The sequence below is a fragment of the Pholcus phalangioides genome, unplaced genomic scaffold (assembly GCF_987345545.1).
Source record: "Pholcus phalangioides strain wild (caught in Gottingen) unplaced genomic scaffold, Ppha-v1.0 ptg000007l_1, whole genome shotgun sequence".
NCBI lineage: Eukaryota > Metazoa > Arthropoda > Arachnida > Araneae > Pholcidae > Pholcus > Pholcus phalangioides.
In genome coordinates, this window is record NW_028301600.1 from 63,098,598 (window position 1) to 63,126,398 (window position 27,801).

The following is a 27,801-nucleotide window of genomic DNA, read 5'->3' on the forward strand; positions in this document are numbered from 1 at the left end:
TAAACCAACCTCAGCCAACCAATGCTATGTAGTTGCTGAGTTTAAACCCTAGTTTTTGCATGTTAAATAGCTTCATAAAAACATGAGAGTACAATACTGCCTGATTGTTGAAGATGAAATTATAAATACTGAATATCACTAAATAATGGTTTTTTCATATCAGAATTATTGGGCAGCGTGATCTTGTATGATGAGAGTCATGGGCATGTCTTTTTTTCATTACATAACTGAACTATTGAAATTATATGAGTTCCTTTTTTCTGTAAGTTTTTTTTTACTTTATTTCTTGGAATTCTTTTTCCCTGGACAAAAAAGAAAAATATTGATAAATGCAGATACAGAAGCAAATATAATGCCAACTTGAACAAACTTATGCATGTTTGAATACTCTTTATACATTGAAAAACTATACCTCTTCATTTAAAACTTCAATAAAATACTGAATCCAAAGTAAAAAAATCTCGTAAGAAAATGTATCAATATGACAAATTAACAAAATGTTAACCATCTTTTCGGATTGTAAATGAGAATCTTGTCAACTAGATCTGTTGATATTCCCCTGTTCAACATTTTAGGTACCACATTCATGCTTATATGTGAATAACCATGTCCTCCAAATCTCTTCTAGAATAAATTAAAAATAATTATTAAAATTCTAATGGGACTACATTCAAGTAATTTTAAACTATTTGCGTTCAAACCACAATATTTTATTATAGTTGAACATGTGTTAACCCTTTCAGACTTGAGAATTCATTTTTTGGAATTTTCAAAATGTTTTTGTGTGCATTTTTTTATACTTAAAAAATGTATTAAAAACATAAATGTCAGCAAATCTTTATTTTTCATTTTGTTTCCAAATTTTTTAATTTTTTTTTTTTGTGAAGAAATAATTAATTTTGTTCAATTTTTTTCAACCAAGATGATGCAGAGTATATTCACCTTTACATTAAATTTTTGTCCAGAATTTCATTGCTAAATTTTATGTAATAAATCACACTTTTCCCAAAGACACTTTCTTCTCGAAGCCATCTTAAAAACATTCTGAAAATTCAACTTTAAGTGCTGCCCTCTGATGAAAGCCCCCAAAGTTCATATTCACCATATTTCTAACTCAAAACTTGCACAATATTTTTTGTGATGGTTTAACTCCCTGAGGTGAAAGGAAAAAATTCTGTGAGAAAAAGCAACCCACACATTTGTGATTACGGGGTCTGAAAGGGTTAACCGTAATCAATATCAAAAATGTTATCTAAATTTGACAGTAAAATGGAGTGGAATTTAAAAATGCAAACAGAGTAAAGGAAATGGTTATGCAAGGATCTATTGTTATTCAGTTTATCATTATCAACTAAGATGATTTTCTTAATAATCTTTTAAAATATGTTATATACAGTGGAACTTCCGTTTGTGAGCATAATTCATTCCCTGAACAGGCTCATAATCAAAAACATTTATTTTATATCACAGTGAACTTCCTCATGAAAAATAATAAAAACTCACACACACAAGGGATTTTTATTTCATGTTCCACGCTGTCTCCCTCATGCCAGCCATGATTGTTTTCAAAGATAAATTGTAGGTCTTTTTATATATTTTATATTAAAGGCTGGAACATTTTCAGAATGATGTAAAAGAGAGAAGCCTTCACTGTGAAGTCCTTGCTTGCATAAACTCCCAACAAGAAAGGGTGAGACAGTCTTTCATGCACTTGTGCTATGAATGCCCCTCCCGTAGTCAGTTACGTCTAAAAAAAATAGGCCCACATTTTCTGGGAGGAATCCCAAGTCAAACAGCAAGCTCTGAGCTATTGAAGGTTTTCATTTATATATCCATACAATTGTTTTTTAAATTTGGTCCTCCATTAAAATAATAAAAAGTGCCCAGAAAAAATGCTTGGGTCCAGCCTCCAAACTCATTATGATGGTCTTGATGCTGTCAGTGAGAGAAAGGACCGTTGGCTTGATTGCATTCAACTGATACTCAATAGAACATTGTGAAAAATTCTAAGCTTCTTATAGACTAGTTGTCATTTTGGAGGATTTGGTAAAATACTAGTCATATCAAAAAAAGCCTGAATGATGTGGTGGTAAGATGCTTGTTCATCATCGCGAAGTTTGCTATCAGTTCCCTAGTTTGAACCGTGGGAAAAAAATATAGATAACCAGATATTTTCCTTAACAAGCTTGAGGCAACCACCGATAGATGGTGACTTTATTTTCAATCCAACTTGTTAGGGGAGAAAGTGGCAGTAAATTGCAATTATAACGATATGGCTGGAGTTGGTGTTTGACAAAGTAGTTGTATCAAAAGATATCACTATCGTATGAAGTCAAAATTTATTTCAATTTTTTGCTTATATCATGAGACATTGCTCGCTAAATCAAGTCAAAATTTATTTTAAATTTTTGCTTGTATCACAAAACACTATTAAACTAAGTTTCTCCTAATCTGAAGTTTTAGTGGTTCAACAAATGATGTTCATGGCTGGAACATGTTATGGCTTACATAAGCACTGTGGCATAAAATATCAAATTCTACCTAAATTGCTAGGTTACCCAAATCAACACCATCTGTTCCAATGTACTCAGACTTGGAAGATGAATAAACGATTAATATTGCATAGTGATTTAGTTTTTAGTTACAAAGCATACATGATAAAGCAATTGTCTCTTCATTTCCTGCATCTATCCCTTATATCACGGGTGCACAGAATTTGTGTCTTGGATGCCATATTTTGCCTAAAATAAGTTTTGTAGACATATCAGAGTTAAATCACTTCAAGGGTAAAATACAAAAAAAAAGGCTGATGAAATTAATTATACATATTTGTTAGAATTGGTAAAAAGGTCTTGACAAACATCAACTGATGTTGAAAGTTTGCTTAATTCTATTTTGTATATATATATATTGCATGTAAACTCTCAAGCAGGGCTGTCTTCAGAGCATCGTGGGCCCCTGGGCCAAGTGATTTTGTTGAGGCCCCAACTGGCAAATTCTCAAAAATTTCAAACAGATCTAATTTTTGTGAGGGCCCCAAGCCATGCCTGGGTTGGCCATTTGTTAAGACGCCACTGTTCTCAAGTCTTATATCACAGTTTAAATAATTAAATATTTATCAGATTGTTAGCAGCTGACCTGAATAAAATTCTCAAATGGGTCATATTGACTCAGACGAGTTTTTGCACTCATGCTTTGTACATCTTCCTCTGTCCTAGTATTATTTGTAGGACACCCTGGACCAGCACTTTAAAAAAAAATTCCACCTAGCAAAATGAAATGCTCACAGATACCTGAAAATTGGCTCTATATATAGTTGTTTTATACCTTTGGTAGTAAAGTATTCATACTCATCTGTCAACAGAAACTAATTTTTGTCAGTTTCACAGTTAAAATAAACGTGAAAAACAAAATTAAAAGTTTCCTTCAGAACTAAGGAAGATATATCCAGCAATTTAGGTTACATGGTTTTTGCTAAGCATGGGAAGAGATTCACACCAATTACCTGCATATATGTAGCCAATTACTAATATTACCAATACCAATCACCTGCCTATATACATAATTAATTCATAATTAAATTTTAAGTCAACATAAAAAATAGTTTAAAATGATGCAAAATACTGCTCACCAGTCTGTGCTTAGTATGTATGTCATGGCTAATAACAACCATATCTTCAAATCCTTCTCCAATCAAGTACCGAATAAGTTTTATCCGTTGTGCATCACTTGGCATGTCCACATTTTCTTCGAGCTGGTAGTGAGACACTTCAATGCCAAATAAATCAAACTCACAAATACACTGTGCTGATGTTGCAAATTCAGCAAGATCTTCTTCATTGAGTAATGTTCCTGAAATAAAAATTAATTTCTTCTGTCTTTCTAATAATTACATAAAAACCATTAATAAAGACATGTGTTCAGAATTTATTATTTGTAATCAGGGCTGTCTTAAGAGCATCATGGGCCAAGTGGTTTTTCTGAGGCCCTACCTTGCAAATTCCAGAAAATTTCAACTGGATCTCATTTTTGTGATCCTGAGGTCCCCGGGGTGTGCCCATGCGTTAAGACAGCACTGTTTGTAATCAATCAGAGATTTCAGTGCAAACAATTCTATTCATTAGTTATTTATGTAATTATGAATTACTTATTTGATGTACTATAAATTTAGTAAATGAATATCAAGTTTTACTTTATATCATAAACTAAGCAATTATTCAGATAAGAACTTTTTGATAATATGTTTTTAATGCATCATAAATGGGAGAATCTTAATCCAACCTTGTCTGATTGGAATATAAAGCTCGTTCTCAAACTGCAAAAAGTTGCGGAGTGTGGAAAGCAAATATTCTTTGTTCATGTTTTGGAAACAGGAAAAGAATAATGTTTGAAATAGTTGTTTTTTCTTTCTGTTTGTCTAATTCAAGGTAAATGAATAAATATACAGTACAATAGAGTATATAGATTGGTATAGCAACAGATAGAGTATTTCTCTCATGGGTTTATATCTTAAATAGTAGATATATATATATATACATACAAAAAGCAGATTTGAGTATGTATATAGATTTAAATTATATTTATATATTCTAAATTATATTTATTTAAATATGTTTATATACTGATATAATTATATTTATATCTGGTGCTATCGTATATACAATGAAATATATAGCATATCTCTACACTATACAAGGTGAAAACTTAAGTCTGTTTCAGCTCAAATAACTTGCAAACCATTGATTACAGAAAGTTACTTTTAATTTTTAAAAAAATATTTGAATAATGTGCCCATTTTAGATGACTATTTGTCATTTTTTTACTAGAGGGGCTGTATATGTAATGAGATACAAAATTAAATTTTTCATATCGTCCCCCGTCTTTTAACTTCCAATAAAAAAGTTGTTGCCCTGTCTTTTGTGATCCCCCCTCCAAAAAAAATTCATGTTTATAAGCTCAATATTATATTACCTAAGATATTTGAGTTCAAAAATCACTGAACATGAGTGAAAGAACAGCATCTATATTAGGGATGAGCTTGCTCTATGCTGTTCATATGTTATTCTCTCCCTCATTTTTAGCGATTTTAAATTCAACTTTCTTGGCTAATAGACATGAACTTGGCACTTAGAAACATGGAATTTTTTTGTGATGGTGACTAGAAAACCTTCACAATCAGTTGACTGACTACTTTACGTGCTAGTTTCCTTAATACTTCTGTATTGTGATTCTAAAATATTTTTTTATACTTGAGATATGCCCTGTCACATACAGATGTCACACACCCATCATGTACACAACTGCTCATTTTTAGATATAATCATCATCAGGATGCCTCCTCAAGCCATCATACATGCTAATACTCTGTAAATTGTTAGGGGGTTACGTTCCGGGGGTGACCGTGAATACGGGAAATACGCGAATAACCGAAAAAAAAAGAAAACCCATAGTTTTTCCTTGTATATCTCGTTTATTCAACAGCATCACAAGAGCAGGGTAACGCAGAGGTGTAAGGGAATTTAAAAGAGGGTGCAGCGATTGGCGATGTTTTCTGAAAGAACATTGTGATTTCTGTTTGCCGTTTCTTCTTCATATCATCAAATATGTTGGAATATGATGAAAAGGCTTCCTTTATCAATTTTTCTACATGTGAAGAGCAGGGCCGCAACTAGATGCTTGGTCAGCCGGGCCAAAAACATATTCTGGCCCCCTTCCCTGTAATGCTAAATAAGGGATTAATGGGTGAAATTTGCGCCCCTCTCTGGCTCGGCACCCGAGGCACCAGAACCGCCTGCACCCACCTAGTCGCGGCCCTGGTGAAGAGCGTACCATAGAGGGATCTATGTCATGAAAACAATCTATTGCTGATTTGAACGCGAACCCTTCCGCTATGTTATTCGTGGTGAACTTGTCTTCTACTTCTTTATCTTTATCTTCATCTGGTACCGCTTCAGTTTCAGGAGCAGTCAACCTGCATTAATTCCTCCTCGGTCAATACCTCTGAATTACTATAAATTAGCTGTTCGACTTCTATATCCATATCACTGAACCCTTCTCCACCCACCTGTTTCGCTAACATAACAATGTCTTTTTAGTCTCTTCAGTTGGCTCTGTAGATATGGTTATGTCTTCAGTGCACATTGTGGCCAAAGGTTAATCCAACCCGAGGTGACTGTTTCTCTCTTGGGAGCTGCCGCGGCTCTAGTGATGACAGTAATGTCATTAGCGAGCGATCCTAAACATACGAAACTGAAATTTTGTAAACAAAACACATGAATAACGATTTCTGAGTGTTGCAAAAAAAAAAAAAATCCAATAAAGGGAGAAAAAAAAGAAGAAAAAAAAACCGCGAATATATATATACACAGAAACCGCGAATATGGAGACCGCGAATACGGGGGCCGACTGTACAATCAAATATCCTTCTCGAAAGCCGGCTTGTTCTTCAGGGATGACGTTGTGAATATTTAACCAGAGTTTGAGTCTATTATTCAGTATTGTAGTGAAAATATTTAGTGTTGACGAAAGCAAAGAAATTATCGGGTGGTAATTTTCCACTCTGTTCAAGTCTCCTTTTTTGAAAATTGGGACCACCACTGCCTCCATCCAACTGGCCGGGACCCTCCTATTGGACAAAATATTGTTAAACGCTGCCAAGGGATAATTCTTAGCATAGCTCGTGCAATTCTTTACAAACTCATTCAGCACAAGATCTGCTCCATGAGCTTTACCAGGCTTACATTCTGTGATTACTTTATTGAGCTCCACCATCGTAATCTCGCAATCTAGGATGGAGTTAAAAGAGATGCAATGAAATTTGTGTCAGGTTCCAAATCAAAATTGAATTTATTAGTGGTTTTTATGGAGTCCGAGTAGTGACGAACCCACTCAGTAGCATGTATAGGTGAAAACGATCTCTCACTTGACCTGAATTTATTGATAATTCTCCAAAATTCGACCGAATTTTTTTCTTTGCTCAGTTTACCGTCCAAGAGAGTAGGAAACAGCCGTCTTTTTTCCGAAACAAAGGGATTTGTATTTATTACGGAGAGTTCTATATCGTGTAGCTGTTTCTGGTGTATATGATTTACCCATAATCTTAAAGGTGTGATTAAGTTCACATTTACTTCTTCGGCATTCATTATCATACCAGAGGTTCAACGTTATTCGAAGACCTGAGTATATGATACCTCTGATCTGATCTGGAAATAAGTCCGGCTGATCAGATTATATGTGTGAAGGTCTCAATATTGGCATTTACAACCTCAAAATCACGTATTTAATTCATTCTCGAGAACAATGGTTTCGCATTTTCATTCCAATGCGATCTCGGAAGAGAAACAGTGACCCGTGAAATTCCCAAAGTATGGCTTCGCAAGTTAGGGAAGTTATAAACTGTGTTTTTTAATTGGGATGTGGGGGTGTTTTAAAATGGTTCTGGTTTCGATCCGAAATCTCCCACAAACTCTGAGTACAATGCTGATGAAAAGAAAAATGAATCTATAACACTAGCGCCGTTATCAGCGAAGTGCGTAAAACTTCTCTACGTCGGAGGGGCACACACCGTTTATTAAAATTAAATCTGCTTGAATAGCGAAATCAAAAAGCTTATGCCCACGGAAATTAACAATTCTATCTTTGGATCTTCGTGGGAGCATAATAGATTGATTATTTTGAAGACTCAGTGGGAAAAATACAGTTTGTCACCCATTCTGGCATTGAAATCACCCGCAACAATTATATACATATAACTTTCAGAGGTTTGTAGCTAAAGATTAAAAATCAGGTTGTTTCGACGAGAGTAGTTTTCAGCGTTGACCAGCTTCCTCGAGAGCTCATAGTTGGAACGTTGTAAACTCTGTTGCTCTGTAGGTACGGCTTATAAATATGCCGGAGTTCTTTTCTTGTGCATGCGGTTTATATACGAGCGTTTTGTCCCTGGTGTGGCCCGCTACACTGCGTCTGACCATTATGTTGGCCCTCGAACAAAGAGAAGTTGGCCACCCCAGCCCGTAATAAACCAATACCCTGGCATCTCGTAAACATCAACCGAAGTTCCGCAAATCACTCAGACAACCCATAGTTAGTGCCGTCTTAATGCATCGGTCCGGGAGCCTCAAGAGAAGAGGGGACTCACAAAAATGAGATCCGGTTGAAATTTTCTAGAATTTACCATAGTTAGGGCCTCAGAAAAACCACTTGGCCCGGGGGCCCATGATGCTCTTAAGACGGCCCTGCCCATAGTACCACCACCATCGTGTTATCTCATCATGAGGTGGTGTTATCTCTCATCGCCGCTGTGGTGGTCGAGTGGTTTTAATGACGGACTCGCGATGCGAGGATCCGGGTTCGAACCCCACGGTGGTGGTCGGCTGAATTTCGTTTTCTGTGGTTCCCAACTTCAAGGCGCAAATGTGAGCCGATCTCCCCGTTAAAAAGTCTCGCCACAGAGAGCAACAGTCCTACAACGATAAATAATTCAATCATAACACTTCACTCATAGTTTGAAAAACTGTTGGCAGATGGCAGCACTACACATAACAAGCATTACAGAGAAACAAAAAACTTCACGTCAGGTTTCACTACACGTACACGCACATTCCCGCATGTACCGATTCGTTGTGTGGTGTAGCAGTAGTTTAAGGTAGGGCCTCCAAAAAATGGCTCGGGGATCCATGATGTTCTTAAGTCAGCCACCTCGTTGGGCAATTTGCCTGTTGTGGCGTTGTATTTGTATTATTGAACGATCGTGGTTATAGTACACGCGGTGTGGACGCACGCACTTTACACATTTCCATTTCATGATACGATCCACGCATGCTTCCGACGTGATTCAAAATGGTTCAGCAATGCTCTTTTGATGTATCATGTGTAGACAGCACATAATTTTTTTTGTTGTTTAAATGTATTACCTTTTTTTATAACATAATTTTCTTTTATAATATTTCTTTCATGATATAAAACATATTGGTTTTAAATTACACACATGTTGAATGAGCATTCTGCTCCGGTCTCAAGAGTCAGAAACATCGACTCGCGCCTTGGCGACCGTTGGCCACCGTCTTTGGTGAACCGCCGCGATGGTATATAATGAAAAAAAGTTATTTTACTCAAAAAACCGGTATGTATTCTAAAAGAATACGAAATACTTTTGTATTCTTGTAATTTTGAAATACTTTCAAAACCAATTTTCTGATCAGTAATGCAAAATCCTATTTTCGTAACTCCTCAAGATAATATTAACAAACTCTTCTTGATGTCATCAAAACTGTGATATAGAAGTGTTTCCTACATACTCATGCAATGCACTGCGGCGTCAGCTTCAGTCATAATTTCTCAACTGCTGTTGTCTGAGTTTTTCTTACATCAATTATGAGGTAATCTCAGTTATTTTTATTATACTATTTCCTGTTATGTTACCCTATTTTTTTTAAATGGTCATAAAAACTGGCCTCAAGAAAGAAGACAAAATTTTTCGTTTGGGCTGCGTCTACGGTTTCCGTCAAATTATTAGGCTTTAGTAAGGTACTGAGAAATTGTAGCTCACATTTTTACGGCCCGATGTGACCACAGCCTTCGAAATTCCCTATGTTCAGTCCTTTAGTCTACTGATAGTTTTAATCTATAGTCTGAAAAATGTATTGAATTAAATCCACAGCAGAGGCACCGACATGAAGAAAACATTGGGAGGGGGCTGAAAGTTGCCTGTCATCCCGTATACATGGGACTCAAGCCCGTATGTAGAAGGGGGTCCGTTGCATTGTAATTAATGAATAATAATTAATAATTGCATTAATTATCGGTGGGGGTTAAGCCACCTTATAAAATTTATTTGGTACTGAAATTTCTGACGCCTATGATCCACAATATTTTGGTGATAAGTTGAACAATATCATAATTACTTACGGTCAAGATGGGACATCACAGTTTTACCAGCACATCCACCAGCTTCAAGAAAGATATGCATTATTTCTTCTGGAGAATGTTTATTCCGTCCAGGATGTATTATAACGGGACATTTTAATGTTTGCTGCACTGACGCTGCAGATTTCAACACTTTTTTTTCAAACGCTATGAAATAAGGAATATATAATTTAAAATACGAAATATCTATTATATTATCTCTGAAATGCATGAAAACTTAGAAGCAATTAGTCCGTCTGAGAAACACAAGTGTAAGACTAACCTCCAAACCAAAAAAAAAAAGATGGTCATCTCCTTGTCGTGTGACATGGCGCATATCTTGTTGCAACTTTCTTACTTTAAAACCGAGCATAACTCCGGAGTGTGAATGCGCAACTGCGTTGCACCTAACTTCAGTCTGAGTCTGAGTATGTATATAATGTCGTGTGTGAGTTTTCAGTGCTACCATCTATATCTCGGATTTAATATTTGTACCATTGTGTGTAGGCCTGTTGCTATCTGTGGCAAGACTTTTTAACGGGATCATTTCTTGTTGGTTCTGACCAAAATTGTGGGTTGAAGCAATTTACAGCGGAACCTCAAAAACAGACACTCCTCGTTTTAACGAACGATTTTAAGTCTGAAACAAAGCCTCATATTTCACTATTTATTTACAGACACTCCCCATCACGGACGAAACTTTCAGACCCATGATGTTCGTTATTGAGATGCTGCACTGTATCTAGAATATAGGAACACTGACTAGCTCCAGCTAGAGACATCGTTATCATAAAAGGGTTAAACCTGGTGTGCAGTGATGTTCATGCACTGGACAGCGGTGAAGGACTGCTTTTTGGGAATAATGAGTCCTAATGTGCTTCGAAAAAAACATTGTCCTCACATTAACTTCGTCGCTGCCAGAATGCTTCCATTCAACACACTACAGAGAAGCCTAGCTCCAGTGTCGCTAACAGTAAAAAATTTTTCAATTAGATTCTTCATCAAAAACAACTAGATACCACCTCAAACAACCAGAATTAATTTTAGTCACTATTTGGATGACTGTACATCCGATATTTCCGGGACATATTCATATTTTCACGTACTAATTTAATATTAGACTGCTATACACAAGAAAATTTTTGAAATAGTCTAAAAAATAACTAGCAACTAGATGGGTATTTTTTCCAATTAAATGGCCAAAAAAAAAAAGACCAGATCTTGTTAGAAAATAACCAAGTTGATAACACCATCTATAGGAGAAGGCCTCCGCGAAACTCGTGATGTCACTGAAGAAGGTCATCTCACTTATAGCCATTGGATATATTACAAAAAAGGGTAAAGATGGTGCATGCGGTGACGTCACGAGTTTCGCGGAGGCCTTCTGCTATAGATAGTGTTGGCCTAGCTCAGTGGTTCAACATGGCATCGGCGGTAAGCGGTGTTTTCCTGAGAGCAGATTTTTTTACGCCTCGTGCAACGTGAAGGTGGGTTGGCCGCAGTGCCGTCTTAACGCATGGGCTAACCCGGACACGGACCGAGGGCCTCAGGAGAGGAGGGTCTCAGAAAAACGAGAAGTAGGTGAATTTTTCGAGAACTTTCCAGGTAGGGCCTCAGAAAAATCACTTGGCCCGGGGGCCATTGATGCTCTTAAGACGGCCCTGGTTAGCCGCTATAGCTGGTAGAGTCAACTCTGCGTTAAAGACGGCTTTACAAGCAAACAGATAGAACGGCCCGAGAGGGCCGAGATGGGGTATAAGAGATTACTGTGAAAGGGCGGAGAGGGGGATCATTGTGACAACTCTCGTCAGGGGCAGGAACGGGAAAGGCAAGCGTAGACGCTCCATCAATTTGATTTAAAAAGTTACACTCAAGTTTCACGATGAAGTTCACTGTTGTTTGTTACAATACAATATAGAAACTGAAGAAAAGATGGGGGTTAGGTGAGCAGTAAAAGAGTTTGGACGAGAGAGAGCCCATTTCAGAAATCAAAAATGGGTTATTTTTCCACTAGTTATAGGATAAAGACCAAAACACAACTATTTCTTTAATTAATTCCTGAATTAATTTATTTCTTTCTGAATTTTTATTAAATATTATTGTTGTTTCATTAGTTTTGACTTTTCATTAGCTCTTAATTTTCATCCATTATGGAATTATTTTAATTTCGGAATTAATTATGGGATTCATTAATTTCAAAATTTTCATTGATACACCGAATTATCACAAATTGTGTGATTGTTTAAAAATTCTAAATTGTCATTAATTTCGAATTTTCATTAATTTTTAAAGAAAAAATCCACGTTTTTTTAAATTAACCTACGAAATAATTTTCATTAAATTTCTGAATTTGGCTTTAATTACGAATATACATTATATTTCATCAATTGATGGAGGAATTATTTTTCATTAAATCTGAAATTTAATTATTAATTTCCCTAATTCTGGTGTTTCATGAATCTAGTTATTTTTCATTAAATATGCATTTTCAGTAGTTTTAGAATTATTTATTAACTTTAAATTGCGATCAAAATCCTTCCATTTATTTTGACTTTTGACAAGTTCCAAATTTTCATTCATTATGGGATTATTTTAAATCAATTTCTGAATTTTAATTCATTCCAATTTCTATTAATTATATAATAATCGTTATTTAATTTTATTAATTGTGTGATTCATTCTAAATTTTTAATTTTCGTAAAATCTATAAATTTTCATTAATTTTCATAAATCCTGAATTTTTATTAATTTTTATCCATCCTAAATTTGCGTTAATTTTTATCCATCTTCAATTTTCATTAATCTACCTTTAGTTTTTTAATTACGAAATAATTTTCCTTTACTTCTGAATTTTCATTGATTATGATATTTCATCATCATCAATCAAGGAATAATTTATCAGAAAAATCTGAATTTTCAATAGTTTTTTAATTATTCACTAATTTCGAATTGTCATCAATCCTGATTTTTTATCATTTTTTTGTGTGCACGTTTTTATATATGGTATTTTAATAGATTTTTTTCAGCATTCCCATACACTTTATATTTTAATTAATGTTGTCTTCATTTTAATGCCAACTTCAATCTATACATAATAACATGTCCTGACTGACTGATTCATCATTACCGAGCCAGAACCACTGAAGCTATAAATATCAAATTTGGTCAATAGTGAAGACTCGACCACTAAGGGGGTCAAATGGGGGGGGGGGGTTCAAAGGTAACATATTGAAATCATCCTGAGCCAAAACCACTGAAGCTATAATCATGAAATTTGTTCAGAAGTGTTATTTCATGATGTAAAAAAAGCAAAGAAGGGGTTTTTCGAAATTCGACCTCTAAAGCCCCGTTTACATGTGCAATAAAATATCCCGGAAGTTACCTGTAACAGGGATTTTCGCTACAACCCGTTTACATGACGTTTAGTCTATGCCGGTATTCCCCCTCTTCTTTCCGGAAGTCGTCACTAATTACGTGGGTTGAACGGAAGCGGTTGGTTCAAGATGGCTGACGAAGGAGCTTACAGTAGTTTTCGCGGCATAAAGGATTATGGGAGAGGAGGTCGGAGTCACCCACTATTATTCCGCAACAAAGATGGGACGCTTTTCACGGATCTTCGTCCCTCGTTTTTTCCACAAGAGAAAAAAAAGTTGCCATGCAAGCAATAACGAAGTGGAGAAGAAGGGATAAAGAATAATAAGAAGGGATGAAGGGCGTTAAAAGGGGGGGGGGTTCGAAAGTAACATGTATATAATCATGTCGAACAAAAACCGCTGAAGCTATAGTCATGAAATTTGGTCAGTAGTTTCATTTCATGAAGTAAAGACCCACTAAGAAAGGGTTTTTCGAAATTCGACTCCTAAGGGGGGTCATAAGAGGGTTCAAAGGTTACATACAGAAATAATAGAGCTGAGCCGAAACCACTGGAATTATGCAATTTGGTCAGTAGTTTTACTTGATGACGTAAAAACAATTTAAGAAGGGGATTTTGAAATTCGACCCCTAAAGGGGTCATAAGAGGGTTCAAAGGTTATATAGTGAAATCATGCTTGGCCGAAACCGCTGAAGCTATAATTATAAAATTTGGTCAGTAGTTTTAGTTTGTAATGTATAGGCTCACAGGTTTTTGTTACACCGTGCAACGAAAATAGTACTTTCGGAAAGCTGCTGTACGCTGTTGGTCAGTGGTGTAATTAGGGGGCTTGGCGGGCTATAGCTCAGGGCGGCAAGTTCAGAGGGGTGGTGAATTTGAGGAATGAGTGGCCAAGAAAACTAGTAGGATAAGAAAAGCGGCGAAATTTGTATAACCCTCGGTAAATTCGCCTCTTCCCAGACAGCAAGGGATTAGGCCAGTGAGGGACCATAAGAATGACCTAGAGAGTTTGCAAGCACGCGAGTGAGCAAAAGAGAGACTTAGAGTGAGCAAGCATGGGAAAGATCAAGCGAGTGACCTACAGAGCGAGGAACAAGGCCAGTGAATGAATTAGAGTGTGTGCAAGCATGTGGATGACTAAAAGAGTGACTTTAGAGCACACATGCTCAACCCATGGTGCTCGGAATCATCTAATGTGGCCCGCGATTTCAAACCTAATTTTTTAAAAATTAACTACAAGCTACACAATACTAGATCACTTAAGCAACCCACAGGGCAGTTCCACATCACTTAAGTGGCCCGCGTCACATTTACAGATCACTCACGTAACTTGATGATTCACAAATCGCTCAAGTGACCTGGGGTGATGTTCCAGATCACTCAATGGCCCGCGGCACATTCTCACTTCAATTAAGTTGTCCGCAGCACATTTGCAAATCACTTGAGTGGCATGCATGAATTTACAGACCACCTAAATAGACCATGACACGTTTTCAAACCAATGAAGTGGCCTGCACTCTCCAATGGGTTGAGCACCCTTGCTTTAGAGACGTGGGTGTACTTGCAGGAGTGGAGGGGAGGCCAAGTAGGTTATGACACAGGGTTGCGAATTCGAGGAAAGAGTAGTCAAAAAAATTTGACTAGAATGGAAGAAGGGCGGCAAAATCATAAATGCGACTTTTCTAATTCTATATGTGGTATACGGATGGTCAAAATTAGACGTCACAAAATATCATCAATTTCCACCTGGATGATAAACATTTGTCACTAAAATCACCAAAAATTTCTTAGTCAGTGTTTTGTAATGATTAATTTCACAAAAAAAATACATAACATGTTATACGTGACAAATATATGTATAAGATTTAAATATTTAATTTAATTTAAATATAGTTATAAAGTTATTAAAATTATCTACAGCCGCAATTTCAGTAAAGATAATGAATTGAAATCGGTCCATTGAAAATAGGGGACAAAACGGGACATTTTTATTAAAACGACGAGATAGTTGAAAAAAGCAAAAATTACGGGGAAGTCTCATTAAGTAAAGAACGTATGATTACCTAAGGCCAATGGCTACCAGAAAATTTAGCCTATTAAGAAATATAAAAAGAAGTAGGAAAAAGAAAAAAGAAGCTAGTGAAAAATCTTTCTTTGAACATTGGACACACCCGACATTTCTGCCGAGATCAGCTAAGCTTCATTTTCACCATTTTAAATACTGCATATTATCTTATTAATATGAAAAACAGAACAAAAAAGCCGTACAATGAAGAGGCCATGAACAACCGATTTCTCCTATTACGCCACACTTGACTCCATTTCCATCTATTCCATCAGTAATATCCTTACTAATTGTGGTTTCAAGGCTTTCTTGTGACTGAGCTAAAGTGGATGATTCTTGAGCACCTGCTACATAATATCCTGTAAAGTAATACCCGTATTCATTAAAAAAATAAGAGCAATAACTGATGTGGATATGGGTAATTAGAACTAGAACGTGCATTTTAAAATCTATACAGCCCTTCTGAAGTTTTTAATGAATAATTTAAAAATGAATAAAAGAAATTTACCAGTTCCAGCGATTATGTTAATCCCCGATTCTCGAGACAATTTTTTCAAATAGGAAGATTGATTTTTTCCTCTCAATCCAATAGATGAATTTTCTACAACAGTTCCAATCCCGATAGTTTTTAAATATTTCATTTCTTCAGTAACAGCTCCAGCGACATCACAATCAGCAAACTCTAAATTTGTGTCACAGGAATACCTGCATATGTACCATTTGAAATATGATGTTACAAAAAGTTTCAACTGCACTATGCAATTATTAATTCAAAAGTAAAGGAGATATATATATATTTATTATTCCTAGGTATCATTCCTACTTTTGTCACTTGTTACTTCTAAATTGTTTTTATTTTTGAGTCATAAATTGATTATCGCAAAGCAGATTGTGTATGCAGTGCCGTCTTAACGCATGGGCCCACCCGCATGGAGGCCTCAATAGAAGAGAGGCCTCACAAAAATGAGATTTGGCTGAAATTTTATAGAATTTACCTGGTAGGGCCTCAAAAAAACCACTTGGCCCGGGGGCCCATGATACTCTTCTAACCTGAGCACACCATAGGAACCTGAGTACTCAGGGTGTTTTGTGTCCCCTCTCCCCGCTCTCAATAAACTTTTCAAGAAGGCTTGCCCCCCCCCCTCCAGAATTCATGGATGTAGGATGTAGTTGTGTTTTATATAATGCATTCCCCCATGTGACGATCCTTAATTTCGTGAACATGGGACGTTCAGCAACTATACTCAGTGATGAAAAACCGAATAGGGTCGCATTGAATAGAAAGTCTATTATAATTATTATAATAGGCCATTATAATAATTATTTTAAGAATGCCTACCATACTAAATATAGACTTGACGGCCTACAAGACCATCATTCATAAGGCACTATAAAAGTTTGATAAAAGATATTTTACAAATCTTGAAAAAAACCATCAATAAGCACATTGGTTTAATAAGCGAATTGGTTACATTAGCTTGAATGTAACCGATTCGCTTACTTATTGCATTTTTATAAAAGAACTTTTACAAAACTTTTATAGTGTTTATAGAGCGAAGGATTGTTTAAAAATTCGAGAAAATTTCTTTGATTGAAAAATGGAGTAGGTAGAATTTCTTTACTTTTTTGAATAGCGTTCGTTTGCCACTTTTGATACCATGGCGTGCCAATTGTGGCACGCTTGCCGCAGGTTGGCCACCCCTGCTTTAAGTGGTTTTTAAAATTTTCCTGATCCACATTATAACTGCCACATTGGAAATAAAAGCGTGTTAAGAACCATAAATATTTCGGGGTGGCCAAAATAAAGCAGATCAAGTTTGACGAGATATCTCGGGATTGCCGCTGTAAGGATTAATAGTTTTTGTTACGAAAAAAAAAGCCACATCCATCCTTTTTTTTAATCAGGCGGCTACGAATTTTACGTTTTTCTCCTTATCAGAATATTATCTACCACACGAAGGTTTTTAACAGCTGCCTGATGAAACGATGAATTTAGGAAAGGGAATGCGGGGAAGTACCCTAGACCACTAGACTACAAAGGCAACGAATTTCAATCTTTCCTTAGAACTCGTATGCACTGAACGTTCTTTTATTATCTACCAACCATCGGAACACTTCAAATCGTAATTCTGGATAGCCGATGAAAATGCAAAACACTCGAGTTCATAACGCCGTCTGTAAACAAATTCACCATGGAATAGAGATGGATGATGATTGTTTTTGCTCGGCTAAGATACGTGAAATCAATAGGCTTTCTTGATATTTTGCCGAGGTGAACAGGAAAAAGTGTCGTTTTCCGGTGAAGAGAAACTACACTTTTTTCCTGTTCACCTCGGCATAATATCCAGAAAGAATATTGATTTCACCATGGAATATTTATTCACGATGTCTTCACGTTAAAAAGTTTTTAATTTACGGAGGATTAAGATTCATGGAATCTTTATTGGCCTCAGGAGAGACAGGGCAACAACTTTCTTATTAGAAGTTAGAGGGCAGGGTGGGACATATAAAATTTTAGGTTTTTTTATTTTATGACACACTCTATTACCACTCTTGAAACTAGTACAGAGTGATTCTTGAACACATTTTGATCATTTTTTAAATGAGAACTCTACGACGAGAACGGTTGACGAGATAAAGGCCGGATTGATACTTGGAAGACATACTGTTTATATGTTCATAGTCAATTTCATTCAAGTTCACACACACACAAATAAGATAGATAGATTCAAGTATCTTACGGATATTGGTGAATGGCACCTAAATTTTCTATGCTGAATTTTTCAAAATGCGACGGTGGAACCAAAGGTGGTGGCGGGGTTTTAAAAACTGATTTCTTCAGTTCATGAAGTAAATGCTCATGTGTCAAAACACGACCCACTGAATCAGGATCAATCAATCCTAAAACTGAAATTCATGTTTCATTAAATTTCACAAAAAACTTGATATAAAGGGTGTCCCATAAATTCGTAAACAGTTTAAAAATTCATAAAAATTGAAGGAATTGGTATGTAATTGAAAGAGGTTTGCGAAAAAATCATTCACACAAAGGGGTTTTTTTTGTTTCATAGAAAATTTTTTTGTTAACATTTTTGTTGAGGGAAAATTAAGGACGTTGCACAAAAGTCTGACAGGAGTGATTGGATCTGAACCTTTCTTCAATCTCTTATGCATCCGAAACGTTCGTAAAGCTTCAGCCGGTGATTCTTGGCTGAAGTAAAATAACTTCACCAATAGTGCTTTATCCACCAATGTCAACATCACAATGAAAATCTAATGTAAGCAAATTCAGAAATGAGCTATAAATCGAACACCCTGCATTTTATAAGAGTCTGATTTGCATATTTCCAGTGATTTGCTTTTGTGTAACACCCTCTATGGACAAAAATTTGAACTAAATTATTTTTCTGTACCAATAAAAATCCCCTCTTAATATAAATGAATAACTTTTAAAACTGAGAATAACTTTTTCGCAAACCGCATTCAAGTATAACAATATATTTTTATGAATTTTTAAACTATTTACAAATTTGGGGCATTACACACACACACACATTTACCCTGTACATTACATTTATGCGTGCATTTATTAACTTTTATGTATGTCATATTTACAGTAGATTATGTATCTATGTAATTAGATTACAAGTTTATGTATCCTCCTCCTCCTAACTAGAACATGGCCCACGGCTCTGTCTCAACGAAAAGATATAAACAGGTGAGTAGTAGGTTGTTGTGCGTGTTTACTACTCAGGTGGTCAAAAGTTTATGTATCCAGATATCATTATTACCGTTGCATGAAGCCATAGCGTTTGTGCAGATTTAGTTAAGTTACTTTTTCTTAGCGCCATCTAGGGTCAAAGATTACGATGCCCGCGCTGCGCTCGGGCAAGTCAGTTTCGGGAAGAAGCTGATGCCCGACGGGCATCTCGTTCTGTCACGTCTCTAGGCGCTGCCGTCAATATGTAGAAGCAAGTGTCGGAAGGGTAATTCGTTCATACACCGCAACGACTTATCTAACCTTTTTTCAAACAGACATATGACCAAAGCGTCTTTAATACGCTTTGCATATGACACCTCCACATTTACCAACGTTCACGTTAGTTCCACGTCACACCCAACTGCCACTAAAGACTCCATAGATATTTCTGATTCCAGGAAGAAATCGAAGATTGTGCTTGTTCTATGCATTCAGATGTGCAGAATTCTGCTTCCATTATCAACGGAATATGCTCTTCAAGAATGCTCTGTCTACATTTTTTCCGTCCTTTTCTGATATAATTAAAGTTTTATCCTACCGTGTGTGTGTGTCCGTCGAAGTATAAAGCATTTATTTGTAGGACTTTGGTCGATTAGGAAGCTTTTCTCTCTGACAGGTATTTTTTGTATTTGGAACAAATGTACTCTTCGATGTTCTTACACTTGCAGGATGCAAGTTAAACAATAATTTAGGGCGAAACTTCTAATTGCTTCTTCGGTATTTTAGGGGGGGATTTTAAAAGATTTTTGCATTTCAGATGATACACCTTCAACATTGCTTTCACTCATTTATGTTGGACAGTAGGAATGGAAGCACTTGACCATATTTCTTCAATTTTTGAAACGACAATGTCCTCTATTTCTTTATACGTGGGCTCTTTTTATTAGTTTCATTATCACGTTTTATCTTATGTGACGGTTCCACTCATAGAACTTCATAACATCTTCGTAGGCTGATAACATATTGCATTTAATGCCACTTGAATCACAAAATAACGGACATTTCCACTTTGAACGAGTACGATCCATGATGAAAATAGCGCAAACGAGTGCAACACAACTTCGCCCTATTTCAGTCGGAGTTACACTGGAACCATGGGCGGAGATACCGGGGGGCGTGGGGGGGCATTGCCCTCCCTGCCTCAAAGGTGGAGATCTACTGATCTAATATATATATGTATATATGAGCTGACATCATCATCGTGCCCCCCCAGCAATAATGACCTTGCCCCCCCAGACTTCCAAGTCAATCTCCGCCTATGACTGGAACTGGAAAACATTGGCGTCGCATATGCGCACGCGTATGGTCTTCCTAGATTCTCCCCCACTCTATCCACCCCTCACACCTACAACGTGACGAATTGTCTATGTTTGTAGAAAGTAACGTAATTGGTCGAAACCCTAACTGAAACTTACCTTGAAAAAAAAATCAAAAATATCGAAAAAAAAAAAATCGATATTAATCCGGAGTTAGTTACCCTTATCAGAATATTAAAAAAAATCGCAGTATTATTTTGAGACCATTTAGAACCTGTTTATCGTTGCGCCCCTTAGAAAATGCGAATTTTATTTTTTTGACCCACCCTAATGTCCGTGTCAGGCAAGTGGTTAACATAATTATTCCGTGGGCTTTTTGGCTCACCAGGCGTAAATGGATATTTTGTCAAACTATACGGCGGGCAAAAAGTCCGCGTAGAAACTTTAAAAATTCATAAAAACCGGGAAAATAACCGAAATGAAAAACTGTTTGCAGGGTTAGTATCGCAAGGTCACGGGAATTATTTTAAGACAGAAAAAAAACAGCCAATAGGTGGCGCTGACGTACACAAGTCAAAGAAAAGATACGCAAATAACGAACAGAATGCCTCCAAATCGTTCATTACAGCATTATAGCAGTATATGTTCCACATGACCACCACTACCACAGGGGATAACACATTTCAGGCAAGTTACAAATCCAGCAACGGCAGAGTGCAGCACGAAGAATATTGCGTATCGAGGATGGTGGTAAGCCAAGTCTGACAGCTTCATGAGCACTGCTGGTCCCTGCAGCTGATTCGGACGCCTAAACAAGCTTTAAGAGGCCTATCGCTGTTAAAGGCCCTTTTCCAGTTCTCACATTCTTCTGAACTCGGAATTTACGCAAGGCAATGGTCGCTGATTCCTGGTTCACGTAAAACAACTTAACCAATAAAGCTTTATTTTTCGCATTCAGCATCCTTGTTCATGTACACGGTTTACAACGGTGAACTGGTTGTGGATTAGAAGCGTAAGTTCTTATAACCGTCTCATTTGCATTTCCACCGAAGTCGCTCGGACCAGTGCCACCTATCTGCTGTTTTTTGAGTTTTTTTCCTGTCTTAAAAGAACATCGTGACCTAGCAATGATAACCCTGCAAACCGTTTTTATTTCGATTATTTTTCCTTTTTTAATTCATTTTTAAAGTTTCTTTTTTCCCACCCTGCATATACAACTCGTAGTTGTGAAAAAACTAAAAATTATTACAGTTATTTCGCAGGATTTTTTTTTTTTTGAAAGGAGAAAGGGATTCGTCTTTTTTCCCGAAAGGGATTTTTCTTCGCTTTTTACTACAAAGACACACCAAAATCTCAACTCAACTGAGAATTTCGGACATCAATATTTGCTATTCAAATATAGCATATATCAATATATGCTATTTTGCCAATCACACACATCCAGCTTTCAAATTATTCATAATAAACGGTTTAGTGCACCAATATTCGGTGCCAATCCTTGTAAGACACATGGACGCAAATACATGGATTCGATTTCAAATTTGTGGGAGTTAGATTTCACTCTTTCTAATTTTTTTTCTTGCCGTGAATACTTCAATTTTAAGCTCATGAAAACTGCATTGTTATTAGACAAAATATAGTACATATCAAATTTTTAAGCCACCCTATTTTCCTGGGTTTCTTTTTTTTACCACTTTGATAGTTCGGTTAATAGGAAGTTGTAGTTGTTTGCGTTTCATGACAAAAAAAATGTGTAAAAATATTGATACCTACCAGTTTGGACCTTTCCTTTCATCATCACAGACAATATGAGCTCACAAAATTCTTCTGTAAAAAGATGTTTACGTATAAGTTTTAAAGAAAACTTATGGAAAAGTTTTTACATATGTTTAGGATTAGACATGTATAAGAATTCAACTTTGTTATTTAGCCCGAAATTTCCTGCGCATAATCTGAGGATTATATGTTGATAAAACTTCTGAATTTTTGGTGCGGAGTAAAGACCGCTGAGCAAAAATTTGCTGATTTTTCTTCGAAGAGGTTGGAATTAAAACTTGTACAGTATATTTTCAATAAAATAAGATTTCATTAAGATTCCAAAATACTTCATTATTTATGAATGAAATTTCTCTTGCCAATTGTACGCCACTGCGACCAGAGTAGCAATTGGGGGGGGGGGGGCTGGGGGTCTGTTGCCCCGGCCACCGGAGACACAAATTTCACCCTTCAAACTCTCTTTCAACATTACAAGGAGTATCAGAATGCGTGCTTGACCCGGCTGCGTTATTCCATCCTACACATAGGATTTTAACATGGGGTTACGCTCATTAACCATTAATCAAGATCACTATTACGTCACTAAAACACGAGTCGCTGTTAAAGAGGTAAGGAGTTTAAAATGCTTTAGCATACAGTAATGTTACGGTAAATGTGATAAATTGGTTTTTTGCATAATCGACAATCGTCTTCGTAAATTTTATAAATTTATCACTTTTACCGGCGATTATGCATAATACCCAAGCATCGGTAGTAAATTTGATAAATATTAAAAGAATTCTAATTTTCAGGGGTGATCATACATAATACCCCAGCGTACCTGGCTAATTTGATAAATAATTCAAATTTATCGCTTTTACCGGTGATTATGCATAATACTCTAGTGTAATTGATGGATTTGATAAATATGAAAAAATTCTCAAATGAGTACAAAATATGTTTGACCAACTCCGATTAAAAGGGAGTGTCACAACCCCTGAAGTCGATTATGCATAATCACCGGTAAAAGCGATAAATTTCAACTGTGGCCGTATCTGTCACACACCCCCGATGGTGACTGATCAGTTTAATCCAAAGCTGCATTAAGAGTTTAACCTTTCAAGCGGCTTTGGTTTAATCGGATACTAAATATGTAAGTATTATAGGTGGCGCTTGACCGCGTAAATGCCCATTTCCGCCGCTAGGTGGCGCCACCGGAAATGTTTTCGATTTTTCGCGCGTTTTTGGCCGACTTCCTTTTTTTAGCCGGATTTCGCACCAGATTACCTGTCCGATATATTTTCCGGATCTCGCACCTCTCGAACCAGACTACCTGTCGACCGTATTTATTTTCAAAATGGCGGTTGGTCTTATTTATTTGGAAAAAAAACGGGATTCCAACCCATGACAACAGATAAAGCATTTCATTCTCCAGGCTAGTGTGCTAACCACTGAACCAAATAGACTTGCTAGTCGAATGACTTATGAAATAAGTATATAAAAATAATACAACGTAGAACGTTTAAGGAAGTGTATTAAAAAACGTCGCTCATAATTTTGATGTGCCTATGATCGACGATTGTCCACGGAATTATTGGTGAAAAGGGCGAATATTGTGAACCATATCTACTGTTTTTCAATTATTTTCCACGATCCATTTTTTTAAAATAAATTTTTAAAAATTTTCTCAAGATGGTCAATCACTTGACCCACGTTGATGACGATACTAGATGGCAGCACTACCGATATTTAACTCCCGTGAAAATTATTCACTATGTCGTTATATAAAAAATTTTATCAAATGTCGTCTCGATTTTCTCTTTGGACATGAAGTTGTATTAGAAATGAATTTAAAAGAGAAAAAATTAAGATGACAAATTACGGCGAAAATGTCAATTTTGGCACTAAACTCTCTAGCTGTTTTCAATCCTCAAGTTTGAAAAGACATAGTTCGTTTGTGGTTGATGATGATGCTAATTAACCACTAGTGTTCAAATTATGCTGCTTCGAGAAGAGCCTTTTTATAAAAAAAAAATATCCAAATTAATCAAACATGATCCAAAAAAACACGCTCACTTTCCAAGCGTTATTATTTTTACCCATCGTCTTTGGGTCTTTAAGAGATTAGATACCAAAAATATGCACAAAAAAAAACAACACACACAAGTTTTCATTGTCAACATTTCTATATTTCTCCCATTACGAAACGAGATTTGTAACTACACCCTTAAAAAGCTTATTCTTTAGACATCACTTCTTATACCACATAAATAAGAAAGATATTGTGTCTTCCCGCACTTTATTATTTTATTTCTATTTTAGTTTTTCATTATGTCACTTTATTCATGGCTTTTATTTTATTCACTTCAAACACTTAAAAATTTATTTATTTCACTTTATCCAACTTATTCTATATTTAATTATTCAAACTTTTATTCAAATGGTGGTCAATCACTTGACCCACGTTGATGACGATACTAGATGGGCAGCACTACCGATATTTAACTCCCGTGAAAATTATTCACTATGTCGTTATATAAAAAATTTTATCAAATGTCGTAGGAATTAATTTAAATTCCAGACAAATGTATAAACTTATCGAGCATGCGATCGATATCTTGATATACTTATATACTTATTTCATAAGTCATTCGTCTAGCAAGTCTATTTGGTTCAGTGGTTAGCACACTAGCCTGGAGAACGAAATGCTTTATCGGTTGTCATGGGTTGGAATCCCGATTGGGCACTGAAATAGTTTTTTTTCCAAATAAATAAGACCAACCGCCATTTTGAAAATAAATACGGTCGACAGGTAGTCTGGTTCGAGAGGTGCGAGATCCGGAAAATATATCGGACAGGTAATCTGGTGCGAAATCCGGCTAAAAAAAGGAAGTCGGCCAAAAACGCGCGAAAAATCGAAAACATTTCCGGTGGCGCCATCTAGCGGCGGAAATGGACATTTACGCGGTCAAGCGCCGCCTATATTACTTATGTATGTAAAATAGTCATGTTTAAATTGGGCTGGAAGCGGTCGGAAGGGCTTTCTGATGATAATTAGTGCTGAGAGTTGGAACATTTTAAAAAGAGCAATTCCTTTGTTCTCAATGTTAAAATTATTCAAGTTTTAAAGATTATGGCTTCTGAAATCCACTATATACTGTATATAATAAACTTAAAATTATGTATAGGCATTTTTACAAAAAAAAATTGAATACACGCAAAAAAAACAACATTTATGGCATTTTGCATAACTTCCGGGCTCTAGTTATTAGAATAAAAAAATTAACTTTTTATACGGACACCCTGTCCTCAAAAACACAATTAAAAAGTTGTTATTTTGTCTTTCCTGTGTGTGTGTGTGAGGCCAATAAAAAAAACTTTCACGTGTCTTTGATAATCATTTAATCATTCTTGTCACACCATGGTCTGGGTATCGAAGATGTTGGGGTAAGTCGAGAAGCTATCCATAACTAGGAATAAGACAACCATAAGTATTCTTTATGAACATTGTATAATATTTTATCGTGTATATATATTGCTTGTAATTGCATTTTTAATTGGGTTGCTGTATTTTAGTAATATATGGCATCCATATTTGTTATGGACATCTTTTTCTCAGCTACCTCGTTGGGCATTTTGCCTGTTGTGGCGTTGTATTTGTATTTTCTGCACACGAGGGCTAATTATACCGGGACCTGCAATTTATTTCCGATTCCGAACGGCAGCCTTTTTTATACTCATTGAGGAGTTGGTGCGCTAAACCCTCAATGTGGGACTCCCTGCGGTAGCAATCTTTTCTGTGGTCATGCCACCGTTTCTGCTGTACCCCTGTGTCAGGAAATCAGGAAAGTTTTCTGACGAGGACGAACCGGGTATCGAACTCGCACCACTCTAAACATCCTTTGGCAAGGCCGTAGCGGGGGGGGGGGGGAACTTAGAGGTCTGTTCTCCCCCCGAAATGTGGAAATGACCGAAAAAAGGGAAAGAGATAGCCAAATCTATTTTTCTATCACTCTGGTCCCCCCGAAATGAAAGTGGTTCCCCCCGAACGAAATTTCTGGAAGCGAGCCTGTCCTTTGGTACTTCAGGCGAGTATCTTATGGACCTGAGCTACCGCGCCCATTTCTAAATGCAATATTCACTGAGATATTTGATTTCAAAAATGGGAGGAAAGTTTGGAAAAAAAACTAACCGAGACAACGCGCGCTTCTTTTTTCCCCTTCATTTACGTTGTTTTTTTCCAAACTTTTCTCATATATTTTGAATTCAAATACCTCAGTGAATATTAACACTTAGAAACGTGGAATTTTTTTTTTTTTTGTTGGCCTCAGAAGAGACAAGGCGACAACTTTCTAATTGGGTTTTTGAGGACAGAGTACCCGTACAGAAAGTTAATTTTTTTTTATTTCAATAAGTATACAATCCCTTCCAAAATGAATGAAGTATCTGAGTTCTACACTTTATTTGGATAATTTTTGTAACTGGAAGTATGCCTCTCTCTCTCTCTCTCTCTCTAGAATCAACGATTCATCAGTAAAATGTGGCAAGGGGAATTATGGAATCGCCCCTGTATGTAGGTATACGTCAGGTCCGAAATCTAACGTCTTATGTTGCCCAGACTTTACACACAGGACACCTCACCGACCAGTTGCTGGGTGTATTGCAAAGACGTTAAACTACAGACACGAGCCGTAAAAAACACACACACGAACATAAATAAAAAGAGAAAATATTAACAAAATCATGTTCTGTTTCGGTTCTTTCAGTTTATTCGAATTTATTCACATATCAGTTGGATAAATAAGGCATCGGATTTCGTAAGGCTGGATTGAAATAAACAGCATGAAAAAAGATGAATAATGCAGGAATAGAATTTCATTTTGGACGTTCCTATGACAAGAGAATTAATCTCAACCCTACTTTGAAAACTTTGTTGTTTTTTTTTACAATTGAAAATTATTCTAATTAACAAGTTTCCAGTCTACTGTTATTTCTTGCTCTTAATTTCATCGAATTACAATGCATATATTGCAATTTAGTTCGTTTTAATGTAGGCATACTTTTTCTACTGTTGTGCCAAAAGTATAGTCTACCTTGCTTTCTGAGCAGTGTTGCTGAAAGTACAAAAATTAACCAACTAAAATCCTTGTAAAAAACAACTAGAATCGTGATTTATAAACTAATAGACATTTTTTGTCACTAATTGTGATATAATTCTTTAACTTTTTTTTTATAAATTTATGATGGGTATTTTTCCAACTGAATGGCCTAAAAAGAGATTAGATTCAGTTGGAAAATACCTAAGTTGGCAACTAAGATATATAAGCTTATTTTCTAAACTAAATTTTTAATGAATTTTACTTACATTTGCATATACGACAGACTTCTTTAGTGAGACAAACTGGCAAACTCTGAAGTCACGACAAACGCAAGATAGTAGGCAATAGAAAATAAGTAAATAGATATATAGGAAAACAAAAAAACACACTCTCTTATTGGTTTAGAAGATTGTTATCTTAAGTTACTCCTGGACATTTAATCTTATTTGTTACTATCGGGCATTTTGCCAGGGAAAGTCAATAGACTCTTCCAAGTAACTTTTTTTGAACACGGCTCATTATTCAAGGTTTAATGTATGGTATACACAGACGAAGGTTGTAAGGGTAAACCCAACGTAGGTTTTGGCAGT

At 36.2% G+C, this 27,801-nt stretch overlaps 1 protein-coding gene across 2 annotated transcripts; it reads right to left on the bottom strand.

Moving 5' to 3' along the window:
• Window positions 1-370: 370 nt before the first annotated feature.
• On the bottom strand, window positions 371-27,722 carry LOC149085609 (N-acetyltaurine hydrolase). Of its 2 annotated transcripts, none has more exons than XM_089233746.1 (8): window positions 27,478-27,722; window positions 22,131-22,184; window positions 18,083-18,248; window positions 15,850-16,046; window positions 15,545-15,700; window positions 9,907-10,071; window positions 3,632-3,852; window positions 371-624 (listed from the first exon to the last, which is right to left on the bottom strand). In XM_089233746.1, the coding sequence occupies exons 2-8, from the start codon at window positions 22,153-22,155 to the stop codon at window positions 490-492; spliced, it is 1,065 nt and encodes a 354-aa protein (XP_089089872.1). In that variant the 5' UTR covers window positions 22,156-22,184; window positions 27,478-27,722; the 3' UTR covers window positions 371-489. The 2 variants fall into 2 exon arrangements, with proteins under 2 accessions (XP_089089872.1, XP_089089873.1); XM_089233747.1 differs by having other exon boundaries at window positions 371-621; window positions 27,478-27,598.
• Between the last annotated feature and the right edge of the window lie 79 nt (window positions 27,723-27,801).

Coding starts and splice junctions, on each gene's coding strand:
- LOC149085609 (XM_089233746.1), bottom strand. CDS start 22,155: ATGATGAAAGGAAAGGTCCAAACTG. Junction 15,701..15,849: donor TAACATAATCGCTGGAACTG/GTAAATTTCTTT, acceptor ATTACTTTACAG/GATATTATGTAGCAGGTGCT. Junction 3,853..9,906: donor TGTGATGTCCCATCTTGACC/GTAAGTAATTAT, acceptor TTTTTATTTCAG/GAACATTACTCAATGAAGAA.